The sequence below is a fragment of the Colobus angolensis genome, unplaced genomic scaffold, assembly GCF_000951035.1.
Source record: "Colobus angolensis palliatus isolate OR3802 unplaced genomic scaffold, Cang.pa_1.0 Scaffold350, whole genome shotgun sequence".
Classification (NCBI taxonomy): domain Eukaryota; kingdom Metazoa; phylum Chordata; class Mammalia; order Primates; family Cercopithecidae; genus Colobus; species Colobus angolensis.
This window is the reverse complement of record NW_012116822.1, coordinates 1106882-1122897: the sequence shown is the minus strand read 5'-3', so window position 1 is coordinate 1122897 and position 16016 is coordinate 1106882. Positions and strand designations below refer to the sequence as shown.

The 16016-nt window shown below is 38.7% G+C and overlaps 1 protein-coding gene across 1 annotated transcript in view; it reads left to right on the top strand.

Moving 5' to 3' along the window:
- Positions 1-12105, top strand: part of CLK4 (CDC-like kinase 4) — a 24674-nt gene extending 12569 nt beyond the window's left edge. The window contains exons 6-13 of the mRNA XM_011952920.1: positions 990-1106; positions 1194-1360; positions 1935-2029; positions 2279-2408; positions 6318-6400; positions 9386-9465; positions 10828-10918; positions 11011-12105. Of these exons, the coding sequence (XP_011808310.1) occupies positions 990-1106; positions 1194-1360; positions 1935-2029; positions 2279-2408; positions 6318-6400; positions 9386-9465; positions 10828-10918; positions 11011-11151 (904 nt within the window). The 3' untranslated portion in view covers positions 11152-12105. The remainder of the gene's footprint in view (positions 1-989; positions 1107-1193; positions 1361-1934; positions 2030-2278; positions 2409-6317; positions 6401-9385; positions 9466-10827; positions 10919-11010) is intronic.
- The last annotated feature ends 3911 nt before the right edge of the window (positions 12106-16016 follow it).

The following is a 16016-nucleotide window of genomic DNA, read 5'->3' as shown; positions in this document are numbered from 1 at the left end:
CTACTCGGGAGGCTGAGGCAGGAGAATGGCGTGAACCCAGGAGGCGGAGCTTGCAGTGAGCTGAGATCCGGCCACTGTACTCCAGCCTGGGTGATAGCGAGACTCCGTCTCAAAAAAAAAAGAATACGTGTTTGTTTGCCCCAAATGTTTTTTATAGCCTAGGGCATATATCTTGTTATACTAGTAAGAGATGGGTATGGTTTTGTAAAGTGGAAGGGCCATAGTGAAAAAGAAGGCTTGAATGCTGGCTTATCTGTAGGTAGATAAGGTTTAAAAAGGAAGACAAAAAGAAGTAGAAGATTTGAAACATTCATGGCTCTATGCTTTTTAGGAAGCATTCTTACAGATGCCCCTGTCTAAAGCCCAGTGCCCTCCCCTGCAGCTCTTTCTGTATACTTGCATCAGTGCATCTGCTAAGGTTTTTCTGGGCTTCATTACTTAGAGTTGGTGTCTCCTTTACCTGGATGTTTCCCTCCCAGTCTGACAAATTCCCAACTATCTTTCAGGACTCAGTTCTGTGCTGCCTCTTCTGTGAAGAAGTCTAAGTTGTTTACATGTCTGTCTCTTCCATTAGACTTTGAAGTGCGTAGGGACATACCACGTCTTTTAATCACTAATATCTATGCATTGCCTGGCACAGAGTAGGCCTAGCCTGGTAAATGGATGAATACTTTCAACAGTAGCATATTCTATTTTTGGTTTACAATTGTATATATATTTTAAAACTGTTGTTGTATAAAATGTAATTAAATTTAAAATTCTGGGAGCAAACGTTAAAACTCATAAGTATTAAGGGAATTATCACTTCATGTAAAGTATTTTATCAAAATGTTTTGAGAAGATGTTATATGGAATCTGCTATAAATATGTTCTGAAAGATTTTTTTAAAGGCATAGAGGAATTGGTAATTAAGATTATGCTTTAGAGCATAACGTGGCTTCAACTCACTCTTGTACATTTACCATTTTTATCTTAATTTTATTTTTAAGGGATGGCATGCATGTAGCAGTGAAAATCGTAAAAAACGTAGGCCGTTACCGTGAAGCAGCTCGTTCAGAAATCCAAGTATTAGAGCACTTAAATAGTACTGATCCCAATAGTGTCTTGTAAGTATAAATTTAACCTAGGAGCCGTCTTATTACATGAAATATTCAGATTTCCGTAAACTGAATTATTATTTTGCTCTGTTTTAGCCGATGTGTCCAGATGCTGGAATGGTTTGATCATCATGGTCATGTTTGTATTGTGTTTGAACTGCTGGGGCTTAGTACTTACGATTTCATTAAAGAAAACAGCTTTCTGCCATTTCAAATTGACCACATCAGGCAGATGGCATATCAGATCTGCCAGTCAATAAATTGTAAGTACACTTGATAAATCTTTATTTTTATTTATTTATTTTGAGATGGAGTCTTGCTCTGTCACCCAGGCTGGAGTGCAGTGGCACTATCTTGGCTCACTGCAAGCTCCACCTACTGGGTTCACGCCATTTTCCTGCCTCAGCCTCCCGAGTAGCTAGGACTACAGGCGACCGCCACCATGCCTGGCTAATTTTTTGTATTTTTAGTAGAGTCAGGATTTCACAGTGTTAGCCAGGATGGTCTAGATCTCCTGACCTGGTGATTTGCGCCCCCCTCGGCCTCCTAAAGTGCTGGGATTACAGGCATGAGCCACCATGGCCGGTGATAAATCTCTATTTTTAAATATTTTTTGTGTTTTTACCTCCTTAACAATTAAGATAAATCTTTAAGCACCAGAAAACTTGTTTTTATTATAAAAGCTATATATCCAAATGTTGTCACTAAAAAAATAGACATTTTACAAGTAAAGATGAAATATCTCTTAACCACTGTATCCTTTGCCAGTCTTCCTTTCCTGGTAGTACAAATTAAGTTTGTAAGTGAAACTAATAATGTGTTTTTGTTCTCTTGTAGTTTTACATCATAATAAATTAACCCATACAGATCTGAAGCCCGAAAATATTTTATTTGTGAAGTCTGACTATGTAGTCAAATATAATTCTAAAATGGTAAGTTAAAGACTTGTTTTAATTTTGGTGGTTGTCTTTAAAATTAATTTAACTTGATGATCTTTGGATGAGGAATTTCACTCCTGAGCTTCATTATATCCTGATGTTTAACCGAAAAGAAGAAATCCTTCTTTGCCTTCTCATGAGCTTGACAATCAAGAAGATAATTCATGTGCCGGCCTTTTGAGTAGTGCTATAAAATATTTCATATCTGTTGAATTTCATATTTACTCAACTGTATCTCTCTAGAAACGTGATGAACGCACACTGAAAAACACAGATATCAAAGTTGTTGACTTTGGAAGTGCAACGTATGATGATGAACATCACAGTACTTTGGTGTCTACCCGGCACTACAGAGCTCCCGAGGTCATTTTGGGTCAGTAGACAAGACACCAGTCTTTCTGATATTATAATTGAATAAGAGATTTTTGTTCTTTACAGCTTTACTGGTGGTGTGGGGAAGTATGATCTTCTTAGCAGGATTCAGAAAACGTTTTCTATTTTCATAAAAAATGTGTGGACATTGCTATACTTTTCCTGAGTGGTAAACATGTGATACTGCCTGTGAAAGATATTTCAGATGGTGGTTATTTTTGAACAAGTAAATCTTAAATGGTCATAAGAAAACAGGCTCTGTTAGCTAAATGCATCAAAGAAATGTGATTTTGAAGTTATGTGAGTACCTATTTTCATGCCATCACAAAAGCACATGGCTGGTAAAAATACTGAGGAAACTGGTTGGCAGATGTCTAGATACAGGATGGATAAAGGTCAGGAGAAGAAAGAGGGGCTTCTCTAAGAGGAGAGCTCCTCTGATAACCCTTGATGTGAGAAAGTCTGGGAAAGAAAATGAATGAAGGTGCAGAGTTTTCAAATAAGAAGGGACTTATTAAGGGAGTGTTATGCCTCAACATTAAAAGTTGGAGATCAGGTCGTGTTAACAAAGCAGGGAAGTCAGAGATTGGCTTGGGAGCTTGGAAACATTGGGAAACATTCAGATCAGGCATATCAAGAGAGAGTTGAATGTAATAAGCTGATTACTTAGCCTCAAGTTAGGTCCAACTGAGGTTAGATTGTAAAGCATTTTTGTGGAATCATATTTTTACTTTTTTTGTGTGTCCAACAGGACTTGGTAGTTCAGAATAGGAGTGTGAAAGCAAACTCATGATATTTACCTAGAGTAGTAAAGGGGTAAGGAAATCAAGAATGCTGTGCAGCGCTTGCCCGCAGAACTTCCCTTGGTGATGGAAATGTTCCATTTCTGCACTATTCCATATGGTAGCCACTAGTCACTGTGGGGGACGGACTACCTTGTAGCGGGGCCAGTGTGACTGAGGAGAACTGTTTTGAATTTATATTGATTTACATTTCAGATGTAAACAGCCACATGTGGCTAGTGGTTACCGTATTGAACAAGCACAACTCTAGAGCTTGTCTTTTAAATCCGTGATAATTAGGGTTTCTGCTTAGTACAAACTGAAAGGAGCTGCTGTGTAAGGGTAAAATAAATCAGTATGGGAAGAGATAGTGGACAGAGAGGTATTTTCAGAGATTAGAAAGAGATAAATTCTTACATTTTTTCAATTTTAAGAATCAGATTTTTCCCCAAATGTTTGGCATTTTTTTCTTTGTTATTCGTATATAAAACAGCAGTGCATCTTACAGTATGCTATCCTAGATTGAGTAAAATATAGTATATAGTAACCCTTCTTTTTTTTTTTTTGAGATGGAGTTTGACTCTGTCACCCAGGCTGGAGGGCAGTGGCACCATCTTGGTTCACTGCAACCTCTGCCTCCCAGGTTTGCACGATTCTCCTACCTTGGCCTTCTGAGTAGCTGGGATTACAGGTGCCCACCACCACACTTGGCTAATTTTTATAGTTTTTAATAGAGATGGGGTTTCACCATGTTAGCCAGGCTGGTCTCGAACTCCTGACCTCAGTGATCCTCTTGCCTTGGCCTCCCAAAGTGCTGGGATTACAGGCATGAGCCACTGCGCCTGGCCAAGGATTTTTATTTTTATTTTTATTTTTTATAACAGAGAGACAGGGCCTCGCCATGTTGCCCAGGCTGCTCTCGAACTCCTGGGCTCAAGCAATCCGCCTGCCTTGGCCTCCCAAAAGGCTGGGATTATAGGCGTGAGCCACTGCACCCACCAGAATATAGTCAATCTTCTTAATAATAAAGTTCCAAATGTGGCCAAGCAAGGGATAGTACAAATCTGAAATTGGAGTCACTGGCCTTGAGGAGAAAGAATCAGGAGATTGGGAGAATAGAAAAGTCCTTTGTGGAGTGAGGATGAAGGCAGAATTCGGTTGGAGAGGAAGATGTAGTCAGATGCTAGAGTTGAAGTGGGCAGTTGGCCTCATGTTGGCTATAAAAGCTAACTCATCCAAGAATGAGGTGATTTAGAATGGTGTACTACAAAAGATTACAGTCACCTGGGGAAAGACTAAATTGGGAGATAGGAGTGGTTGAAAAATAATTTTTTTTTTTTTTTTTTTTTTGAGACGCAGTCTTACACCGTTGCCTGGGCTGGAGTGCAGTGGCGCGATCTCGGCTCACTGCAACTTCTGCCTCCCGGGTTCAGTTGATTCTCCTACCTCAGACTTCCAAGTAGCTGGGCTTACAGGCGCCCGCCACCACGCCCAGCTAATTTTTTGTATTTTTAGTAGAGATGGGGTTTCACTGTGTTGGCCGGGTAGGTCTCCAACTCCTGACCTCGTGATTTGCCTGCTTTGGCCTCCCAAAATGCTGGGATTACAAGTGTGAGCCACGGTGCCTGGTCTAAAAAGAAAACTTTTACGAGGTCCAAGCTCTATCATTTACAGACTTTATATGTGTTAATAGGTAGAAACCATGCTCCATTATTTATTTATTTTTTTGAGACAGAGTCTCACTCTGTCACCTAGGCTGGAGCGCAGTAGTGCAATCTCACCTCACTGCAACCTCCGTCCCCGGGTTCAAGTGATTCTCCTGCCTCAGCCTCCTGAGTAGCTGGGATTACAGGTGCACACCATCACGTCCAGCTCATTTATATATTTTATTTATTTATTTACTTTTTTGAGATGGAGTTTTGCTTTTATTGCCTAGGCTGGAGTGCAGTGGCGCATTCTCGGCTTACTGCAACCTCTGCCTTCTGGTTTCAAGCTGTTCTGCTGCCTCAGCCTCCTGAGGCACTGGGGTTACAGGCACCTGCCACCATGCCCAGCTAATTTTTTGTATTTTTAGTAGAGATGGGGTTTCACCATGTTGGTCAGGCTGGTCTCGAACTGCCGACCTCGTGATCCACCCTCCTTGGCCTCCCAAAGTGCTGGGATTATAGGCATGAGCCACCGCACCTGGCCCATGCTCCATTATTATCCATTTGTTCAAATGATAGACACTGGGGTTGGGGGGTTAACAAAAATGACTTAAGTCACAGTCAGTGTATATTGACTTGAATATATTTCTTCCTTTATCTTTAACCTCAGTGATACTGAAAGTAATTGAAATGTCTTTGAATGTAGGTTTTATTTATACATTTGTTTTTTTTACTATTTGATCTTTGAAAGATTAAAATATCAATGTAGTTGGTTCTTTCTCCTTCCCAGTTAAGTATAGATTTAAGAAGGCTAGATGTTTTATTCTGATCTGAATAGTACTGCCATTGAGAATTCTGAAGGGGAAAGTGTATAAAATCATGTGTAGACAGCCCTGACGTTTATATAGAGATCCCTCTCTGAGCTCCAGTGGGTCTGTCATTTCTGCTTATAGGTGACACTGCTTGTCATTCCCATTACCTTTTTCATATAATTTGTGCAAAACAGTAGTATTTCTCTTAATGGAAGAAGTAACTCATGCATCAAGCTAATAATTGATAATTTCATTCTGAGGATAATTATAAACCTACATTTGTGCTAATAAAATATAAAAATTCTTGGACTAACCATGAACTGAGCGTAATAATGGTTTCCACAGCAGTTCTCTCCCATCATAGAAACAGTTCAGAGACTATGGAATATTTGCACGAATTGGTTGTACACTTGGAAAATGGTAGTCCCCCTTTTATTTTACATAACATGCACCCCTTCCTAGTTAGAATACTGTGTCTTGATGTGAGCATATGGACCATGAGAGTGTGTTGAATAGCATTTGCTGTAAAACTAAAAATAAAAACCCTGAATTTGGTGTCATATTCTCCCAAATGGGTTCTGTAAAGGGAGCACCCATATAGGGAAGGATTTAATGTACTGTCAATTAAAAGTTATTGCATAGTAAAATGTTTCTATTTGTTTTAAAATAGCTTTAGGTTGGTCTCAGCCTTGTGATGTTTGGAGCATAGGTTGCATTCTTATTGAATATTACCTTGGTTTCACAGTCTTTCAGGTACGTGGCTAGTAAATTCCATTTAATAATTCATAACAAATTGTAAATGTTAAAGGCATGCTAAAGTTTTGACTTCCATGTTGGAAAATTGCCATACATCATTATTCTTGAGATTAAAACTTACATTTGCAAAATGGTCGTTCTTTAAAACCACAGTTGAATGAAATATTACTATGAGTGAGTGATCATGGTTGATTTTGCATGTGATTAGTGTTTGTAACACATGGTTCATGTATGGTTCATACTATTTCCTTTTTTACATTGTGGAGCTCCTTCATAAGTTTGCAGTAACGTTAATGTGGTCAGTTTTCAGTTCTGGTTATGTTGACTGTCAATGGGCCATTACGGGTCACTTATTCCTTTTTATAAAAGAATTCAGGAACAACAGGGATTGTATTTTACTCTGAAGTATTAAGCATCTGTAATGTCGTAGGCATTTCTAAGTATAAGTACATAAGGGTGAAGAGACAACATCTTCCTCAAGTCATGCAAAAGACGTTGGAAAACTACTGCAGTATAGTGTAGCATTTGCTGTGATGGAACCATGTAGAAAGTGTAGGTAGGGAGGGCCGGGTATGGTGGCTCATGCCTGTAATCCCAGCACTTTGGGAGACCAAGGCAGGTGGATCACGAGGTCAGGAGATCGAGACCATCCTGGCCAACATGGTGAAACCCCATCTCTACTAAAAATACAAAAAATTAGCCAGACGTCATGGCGGATGCCTGTAGTCCCAACTACTCGGGAGGCTGAGGCAGGAGAATGGCATGAACCCAGGAGGCGGAGCTTGCATGAGCGGAGATCGCGCCGCTGCATTCCAGCCTGGGTGACAGGGTGAGACTCTGTCTCAAAAAAAATAAAAAAAAAACAAAGTGTAGGTAGGGAGAACCCAGGAAAGGTTAATAATTACTTTCTTCAGAGAAGGCATCACTGAGAACATAGGAAGAAGAGGAGGAGTTAGAAAACTGGAGTGCAGTGGGCACATAAGGAAGAGGAAATAGTATCTGTAAATGCACAGAGGAGTGAATGAACATATTCTACTCAGGGTAGAAGAGCGTTGTCAGTGTCCTGTATACATGGGAAAATTAGAATAATAGGCAAGGATCAATTCATAAAGGACTTCAAAGACTTTGCAGGGTATTGGTTTGATCCTAGAAGTCAGTGGTTTCCAAAAGTAGACTGGTCCAAAATGAAAATGGTTGTCTAGGGTTGCCATTCTGACCATTATTTAGAGATTAGATTATTCTTCCTGCTTTTTTTTTTTTTAATGTCTCTTTTATGTAATTATAGTCATAGTTGTTGGTAGTTTGCTTTTAAAATAAAAAGTCCTCAATTGGTAAAACAAAAAGTAGGAAACTACTTTCTTTTCCATTCTGTCCTTAAGTTGTACCTACATCTGAAATCTAATTTTCTTTTTTTCCCTGAGATGGAGTCTCACTCTGTCGCCCAGGCTGGAGTGCAGTGGCGTAATGTTGGCTCACTGCAACCTCTGCCTCCCAGGTTCAAGTGATTCTTGTGTCTCAGGCTCCCAAGTAACTGGGACTACAGGCACGAGCCACCACACCACAATAATTTTTTGTATTTTTAGTAGAGACAGGGTTTTGTCGAGACCAGGCTGGTCTCGAACTCCTGACCTCAAGTGATCTGCCCTCCTCGGCCTCCCAAGGTGCTGGGAATCACAGGTGTGAGCCCCCGCACCCAGCCTGAAATGTAAATTCTTGAAAGCTTTAGGTGATGCAACCATTGAAGAACTTTAAGTAGGGTTGTGGTATGATGAAGGTGTTGTGTTGTGTTGTTTGGGGTAGAGGGGCTGGAGATCCCAGCTCAGCACTGTTGAGGCTAGTTTGAAGTTAGAGCGGGGCAGGGGTGTGCGGCTGTGATGAGCTGAGAGTCACTTGGCAGCAGTGCACAGTGGTGGATTCACTGTTTGTGGGGCACCTCACCAGGTTTCTGTTTCTGTCTCATCCATAGAGATCCTGTTGAACAGTTCTCCGAGTTTATAGATAAGTTTGATGTCTTAGAATCATGGTTATCAGTCAGTTCTGGGAGGTGTTGTCTGGTTTTGCAGTGGTGAGCTGTAGGGTCAAGAAAAAGTTAAGCAAAGTGAATGCTTCCATCTGACTTATATAAAATGGATGCTTCAGGTGATTTTGTGATTATAAATCACTTTGAGTTTTAAATGAAGTACACATTATTGGAGAGGTGATTTATATTTTAACTCCACCCTGCAAAATAAACTAAGGAATTTCTTTAAAATGTGAAGCTAGTATTATTTATTCCTGTCATGTATCACGATTTGGAAGCAATATGCAAGGTGCACTAGTTGATAGATTCCTTTTAAAATTATTGCATAAAGCCTCTGCTCTCCAGAACAAGGGTTAGCAAACTCTGGCCCATGGTGAAATCCTGCCTGGTGCCTGTTTTTACAAAAAGAAGAAGAATGTGCAATAGGGACCATTCATGACCAGCCAAGCCTGAAATATTTACTATCCGGCCGTTTACAGAAGTTTGCCACCCTCTGCTCTAGAAGCATACCATTCCAGCTGTAAGTCTGACAGTCTTCTGTATTATACTTCACCCAAGGCTCTGTTACTGTCTAATTTAAGGATATGTGCTTTGACATGGGTTGATAGCTTAACTTTCCTCATATATGAGCTATATGACTTTGAGGTAGTATTTTAACGTCTTTGAAATTCATGTTCCCACATACCTCGCTCAGAATTGTTTAGAGAATTATTGGGACTGTGTGTCTGTTGCCTGGGAGTAGTAAGTGTTAACAAGTGAACTATTCATTGGATACTGGTTGTTAATTTTCATTAAGCAACTGATTAAATGAGGAGACAGTTTTTCTGGTAATCTTGCCTAGTTATTCTTTAAACAGTGTAAGAAATACAAATAAAGAAGGAAACTGAAATTTTAGATTGAACAAGTTAATGTGTTTGTAGGGAAATGCAGAGTGCTAAATTTCTTTTTCTTGTATTTTTTAGACTCATGATAGTAAAGAGCACCTGGCAATGATGGAACGAATATTAGGACCCATACCACAACACATGATTCAGAAAACAAGGTATGTTTTTAAGATTAAAGCCTTTTGTTGGATATGTGCAATAGCATATATTCAGACTATAGAAAACCCAACGTTGTAATGCTCATTCCAAGGACTATAGATTTTGACTTTTTTTTTTTTCTGTACTGGAGGTAAATTGTAACTGCATCTTACTCCTTTTTTTTTTTTTTCGGAGACAGAGTCTCACTGTTTCACCCAGGCTGGAGTACAGTGGTGCAATCTCAGCTCACTGCAACCTCCGCCTCCTGTGTTCAAGTGATTCTCCTGCCTCAGCCTCCTGAGTCACTGGGATTACAGGCACCCACCACTATGCCTGGCTGATTTTTGTATTTTTAGTAGAGATGGGGTTTCACCACATTAGTCATGCTGGTCTCGAACTCCTGACTTCAGGTGATCCGCCTGCGTCGGCCTCCCGAAGTGCTGGAATTACAGGCGTGAGTCACCACACTCGGCCGTGTTTTTAAAAGCAAATATAATAAAAAATATTTGCCTTGTGATCTAGTGCAGGGGTCCCCAAACCCTAGGAAACCGGGCTGTACAACAGGAAGTGAGTGGCAGGTGAGTGAGCATTATTACTGCCTGAGCTGCACCTCCTGTCAGATCAGCAGTGGCATTAGATTCTCATAGGAATGTGAACCCTATTGTGAACTGCGCATCCGAGGGATCTAGGTTGCATTCAGGTTCCTTATGAGAATCTAATGCCTGATGATCTGAGGTGGAAGTTTCATCCCAAACCATCATCCCTCCTCCCCGGATCTGCTTCCATGAAACCAGTTCCTGGTTCCAAAAAGGTTGAGGACCACTGATCTAGTAAACAAATGGCTTTTGGGGTTTGTTTTTTTTTTTTTTTTTAATAACTCAAGTTTACGTTTGCATAAATGTTTTCTTAAGGTAATGTAAAAATAATACATAGAATATGAAAAAGCTTGTGTTTTGGAATCATATCACTCTAAGTGTGAAATTTATTCTGTCCTTAACCAGATTCTTAGACAAGGTAGTATTTCCAAACACAGCTTCACCACAGAAGCCACCTAGGAGTTATTTAAAGATTTCTAGCCCCATTCTAGATCTAGTGAAAACAGAATTTACAGGACTGAATCCAGGGGGCGCCTAGTTTTAAGCTGACATTGTTCCATGTATGATAGTTAGGAACAACTTAGTTGAGACACTAAAACCTCACAGGGTGGAGGATATAAGGTGTCTGATACATAATTGTTGCTGAGGTTTTTAAAAATTGTATGCATATATATAATATAAGTCTATACACCTAGAGAGAGCTGCTTACCATGTCTCCCCTCGTGGGTGCAGAGTAAAGATGTGACTCTTGTTATTTTACTAATCCAGACTTTTTGTTTTCTGTAGAAAACGCAAGTATTTTCACCATAACCAGCTAGATTGGGATGAACACAGTTCTGCTGGTAGATATGTTAGGAGACGTTGCAAACCATTAAAGGTAAAAGAAAAAAGATCAAAGGTTAAAAAAAATAAACCACGTGTTTGCACTATTACTAATTTTTTTAAAACAAAAACATTTCTTCCCCCCAGGAATTTATGCTTTGTCATGATGAAGAACATGAGAAACTGTTTGACCTGGTTCGAAGAATGTTAGAATATGATCCAACTCAAAGAATTACCTTGGATGAAGCATTGCAGCATCCTTTCTTTGACTTATTAAAAAAGAAATGAAATGGGAATCAGTGGTCTTACTATGTACTTCTCTAGAAGAGATTACTTAAGACTGTGTCAGTCAACTAAACATTCTAATATTTTTGTAAACATTAAATTATTTTGTACAGTTAAGTGTAAATACTGTATGTTTTGTATCAATAGCATAATTAACTTGTTAAGCAACTGTGGTCTTGATAATGCAATAGAAAAATTAAAATTAATTTTTCTTTTTGAGATTACCATTTTTAAATACCTTTGAAATATCCTTTGTGTCCAGTGATAAATGTGATTGATCTTGCCTTTTGTACATGGAGGTCACCTCTGAAGTGATTTTTTTTGAGTAAAAGGAAATCTTGACTACTTTATATTCTTAAAGGAATATTCTTTATATACTTCAAATTTAGAACTTAACTTTAAAAGTTTTTTTCTGTAATTGTTGAACGGGTGATGATTATTATCAACTCTAGATAAGCAGGTACTAGAAACCAAAACTCAGAAAATGTTTACTGTTAGAATTCTATTAAATTGTAAGTGTTGTATTCTTTTTCATTGGGTGATATCAGGGTGATAAGTAGACATTCATGGAAAAGCATCCAGTTTGTCCATTGTGACAGTTTGTTTAATAAAACCACATGCACACTTTATTTAAGATTAAAATCTAACTGGAAAGTCAGCTTGGAAAATGGACATTTCCAAATATGTTTGGTGAGTCACAGATATAAAAATAGAAATTCTGATGAGAGGTTTCAGTTTTTAATACCAAGTCCTTAGGAGTCTTAACATTGGCCAGCATCTGTTTATCAAATGACATAAATATGTAAACTTATAAGAATTAAGGTTATTAATTAGGCAATTTATGTTTGTGATAATTCTTACTGGAGAAGGAGGATTTGATTGGAAAGCATTTTGGGAAGAACATACTGCTGAAATTTCCAGAATTTAATTAATTGGTTAACATAAACTTTGTGACTTTAGGGTTTGTTGTTGTTCTTTTAGTGTCCTTGTTTTCACATAAAAACTGTATGGAGCTGGACACAGTGGCTCACGCCTGTAATCCCAGCACTTTGGGAGGCCGAGGCAGGCAGATCACCTGAGGCCAGGAGTTTGAGACCAGCCTGGCCAACATGGTGAAACCTTGTCTCTACTAAATATACAAAAAATTTGCTGGGTGTGGTGGCGCACGCCTGTAATCCCAGCTACTCGGGAGGCTGAAGCATGAGAATTGCTTGAATTCAGGAAGCTGAGGTTGCAATGAGCCGAGATTGCACCACTGCACTTCAGCCTGGGCGACAGAGCCAGACTCCATCTCAAAAAAAAAAAACGAAACAAAAACCCACTATGTGGTAAATGTTACTTAATTGGGTAAAAGAAAAAGTCTGTTGCTATGGTTCAGTCAGCCAGGTAGGAATATTTTTTTGTCGTAGAATTCCTAAGTGCTTATTTCCAGATATAGGTTATTTTTTGTTAAAAGTATCCCTGTTTCATAAGTTCATTACACAAATATTGGAGTTTTATCTGCTTATGTTTTGTTTTTTTTTTTAGACTGAGTCTTGCTCTCTTGCCCAAGTTGGAGTACAGTGGCGTGATCTTGGCTCACTGCAACCTTCTGCCTCCTGGGTTCAAGTGATTCTTTTGCCTCAGCTTCTCAAGTGGCTGGGATTATAGGCATGCCCCACCAGGCCCTGCTAATTTTTGTATTTTTAGCAGAGGCAGGGTTTCACCGTGTTGACCAGGCTGGTCTCAAACTCCTGACCTCAGGTGATCCTCCTGCCTTGGCCTCCCAATGTGCTGGGATTACAAGCATGAGCCACTGTGCCTGGCTAATCTGTTTATGTATTTTAAACATAAAATGCATGGGATTTTCTTGTAGGACAAATAATGAAACCAAGCTTGGTTTCCCATGTTAACTTAGGGGCAACATTTGTCAATACAGTAAGACTGTGTTCCTAAAGTAGACTAGGAGTTTAAGAAAGCTGAAACAAAAAGTTTATTGTAGAATGACTGCATACATTATGTTTAGGCCTCTGATGTAGTCCAAATACAGTGCCTGTATTTCAGAATAGTTGAACTATATGTGATAATTTTTTTAAAGAAGCATTTGATGTTTAAAAAAAAAATTTTTCCTGAGTCTACCAATGTAGCTCTATAGATTAAGGTGTTTGTTGCTATCCTTTATTTTCCCTTTTGTTCCTTTTCATTTTCCAGTACCATTGTACTATCTAAGCCTCCTGTCCTTTCCCCCAGTAAGTGCTCCAAGTTCCCAAATTAGTGTTTACTTTCCATCAGAAACTCATTCTCAGAGTAGCTGATCTCAGGATATAGGAGGAAAGAAAAATATTTCCATTATTTCTTACTAAGAAGTTATTGATTGCTAACCCCCTGTCTCTTCTGAAAATTTACATTCTTCCCAAAGGGTATTTGCTAATTTCTAGGTCTAATTCATGGAATTTCAGGCATTAAAACGAAACTTTAAAAAATTAGAATAGATGAAATGCTTAGAGGTTAGGGCTGTACCTCTGGGATCATTGAGTGTCTTTTGCCAACCTTCCTTCCCCTCTGAGCTTTCAAGTTCCTAGTCTTAATTGCCTTTTTTCCTTGTATTTCTTAACTCATTGTCTGAAAGTTCCAAGGTTTTTTTTTTTTTGGACAGTGCCTTGAGCTTCAACACTAAAAGGGAAAAAGATTTAGAATGGCCAATGTACATGAATCCTTTGTAATTTAGGTATTTTTCTTAATAATTTGATAACTCATAGTTCACTGTTTCTAGAAATTCCATTGAAGTCAAGCTTGATTTTCTTATGAGGCATTTATAAGGTGCAGCTAAATAGATTATTTCCAGTTTGCTGCTGCTACTCATTTTCTTGAGGTTTTTTATTCATCCATGCATTCATGAAAATTTTCAGAGTAGTTGAATTAAATTGACTCCTGCTGACAGCAAGGGGACAAACTACTAACAGTTTTATCATAAAAGTGAAAACTCCTCCTCTGAGCAGTCTAGAAGGACTACATACTAGAGAAACTGGAAGTGACTTGGCTAAATCTCCTGGTAATTATGACTTACATTCAGGTTTGCCAGATTCTAGCATTGTGCTTTCCTATAGTTAATACATTGTGTCAGAACAATCAGTTTGATTCTTATTCACAGCTCTACCCTGAAGTGACTTGGAATGAAATGGAATAATAAAACCCAGGGTTTTGCTGGGCGCAGTGGCTCACACCTGTAATCACAGCACTTGGGGAGGCCCAGGTGGGCGGATCACGAAGTCAGGAGATTGAGACCATCCTGGCTAATGTGGTGAAACCCCGTCTCTACTAAAAATATAAAAAATTATAAAAAATTAGCTGGGCGTGGTGGTATGCGCCTGTAGTCCCAACTACTCGGGAGGCTGAGGCAGGAGAATCTCTTGAACCCCGGGAGACCAAGGTTGCAGTGAGCCGAGACCGTGCCACTGCACTGCAGCCTAGGCGACAGAGCGAGACTCCGTCTCAACAACAACAACAACAAAAAAAACCCAGGTTTTTATTACTTGTATTACATTTATTCAAAATTTTCTTTACTAAGTGAGTTAAACATTGCATGGTCATTTGAAACCTCCTGTTTTAAATGGTAGGCAGATACCAATACTTACGTCTATCTTTGACATCCTGGAATGAAGAAACTTTGGGAGTAGGTGGCCTGGGTTTTTAACTCTCTTCCAGTTTCAAAATTCTGATTCCCACAAAATTTGGTGCAAATGAAATACTTTACGCATCTAGTACTTGATTAACAAAAGCTACATACTCAAATATTGTAGTCAGAAGAATTCATTGTCAATCATAGCCTACAATCGTAGTCTTAGTAGAGCTCATATTTGCAAACAATTCTAATTCTTAAAGGTTTTTTTTTAATTATTTGATCACTTTTTAAGAATTTGATCTCTCCACTCAAATCCCTAAAAGGTCTTAATTTAATTTTTTGAATGTGGTTGGTTGATTGGTTTTGTTGGAGTTCATTTTGTCAGTTTTTAGAGATGGGGATCTCGCTTTGTCACCGAGGCTGGAGTGCATTGGTGCGATCACAGCTCACTGCAGCTTCAGACTCCTGGGCCCAAGCAATCCTTTCACCTTCGCCTCCCGAAGTTGCTGGGATTACAGGCGTGAGCCACTGTGCAGGGCCTGTTAGGTCTCTCAAGTAAAGGAAATGTAACGTTCAAAAGTCAGGTTAGTTTTATAACTGGCAATCCAGCCTTTTGGGATATAGTTAAAAGAGTAAATTCCCCTAATATGAATATACTCTGTTTAAGTCATTTGAGAGAGTTGACCAGTTGTATTTTAGGGATTAATTTTTAAAAAATAGAATGCAAAAGTCAAATAATAATGAATTTCTATATACATATAGCCCAGCTTCAAAAATTAAAAACATCTTGCAAATTTTGTTCCTTTCCCCCTACTTAAATTCCCTGTTGTATTTAAATACAAATGCCAGATACCATATTATGTCACTCGTAATATGAGTTTTAATTATTTTTATTAAAATAGTTTGATAAATTATTATTTTAATTATGAGTGACATAATATGGTATCATAATATGGTATTCCTAAAATATTTTTAACAAGTTTTTTCTCATGTCACTATCATATCTAACAATAATTATCTGATATTCAGTCCATATTTAAAGATGAATGTCTGAAGAAAATGCCATTTATAGTTGATTGGTTTGAATCAGGATCCAGTCAAAATAGGGGACTAGAGGAATGAATGTCACTATGATGAAATACTGAATATGGGAAATGCTTTAAGACAAATGACCCAGTTTTATTACCAAAAAAGTAGAATGAGGTTGGAGGTGGAGACTATATATACAATGATTAAGAGCCCTGAGACATTAGCATGTGTGGACTCT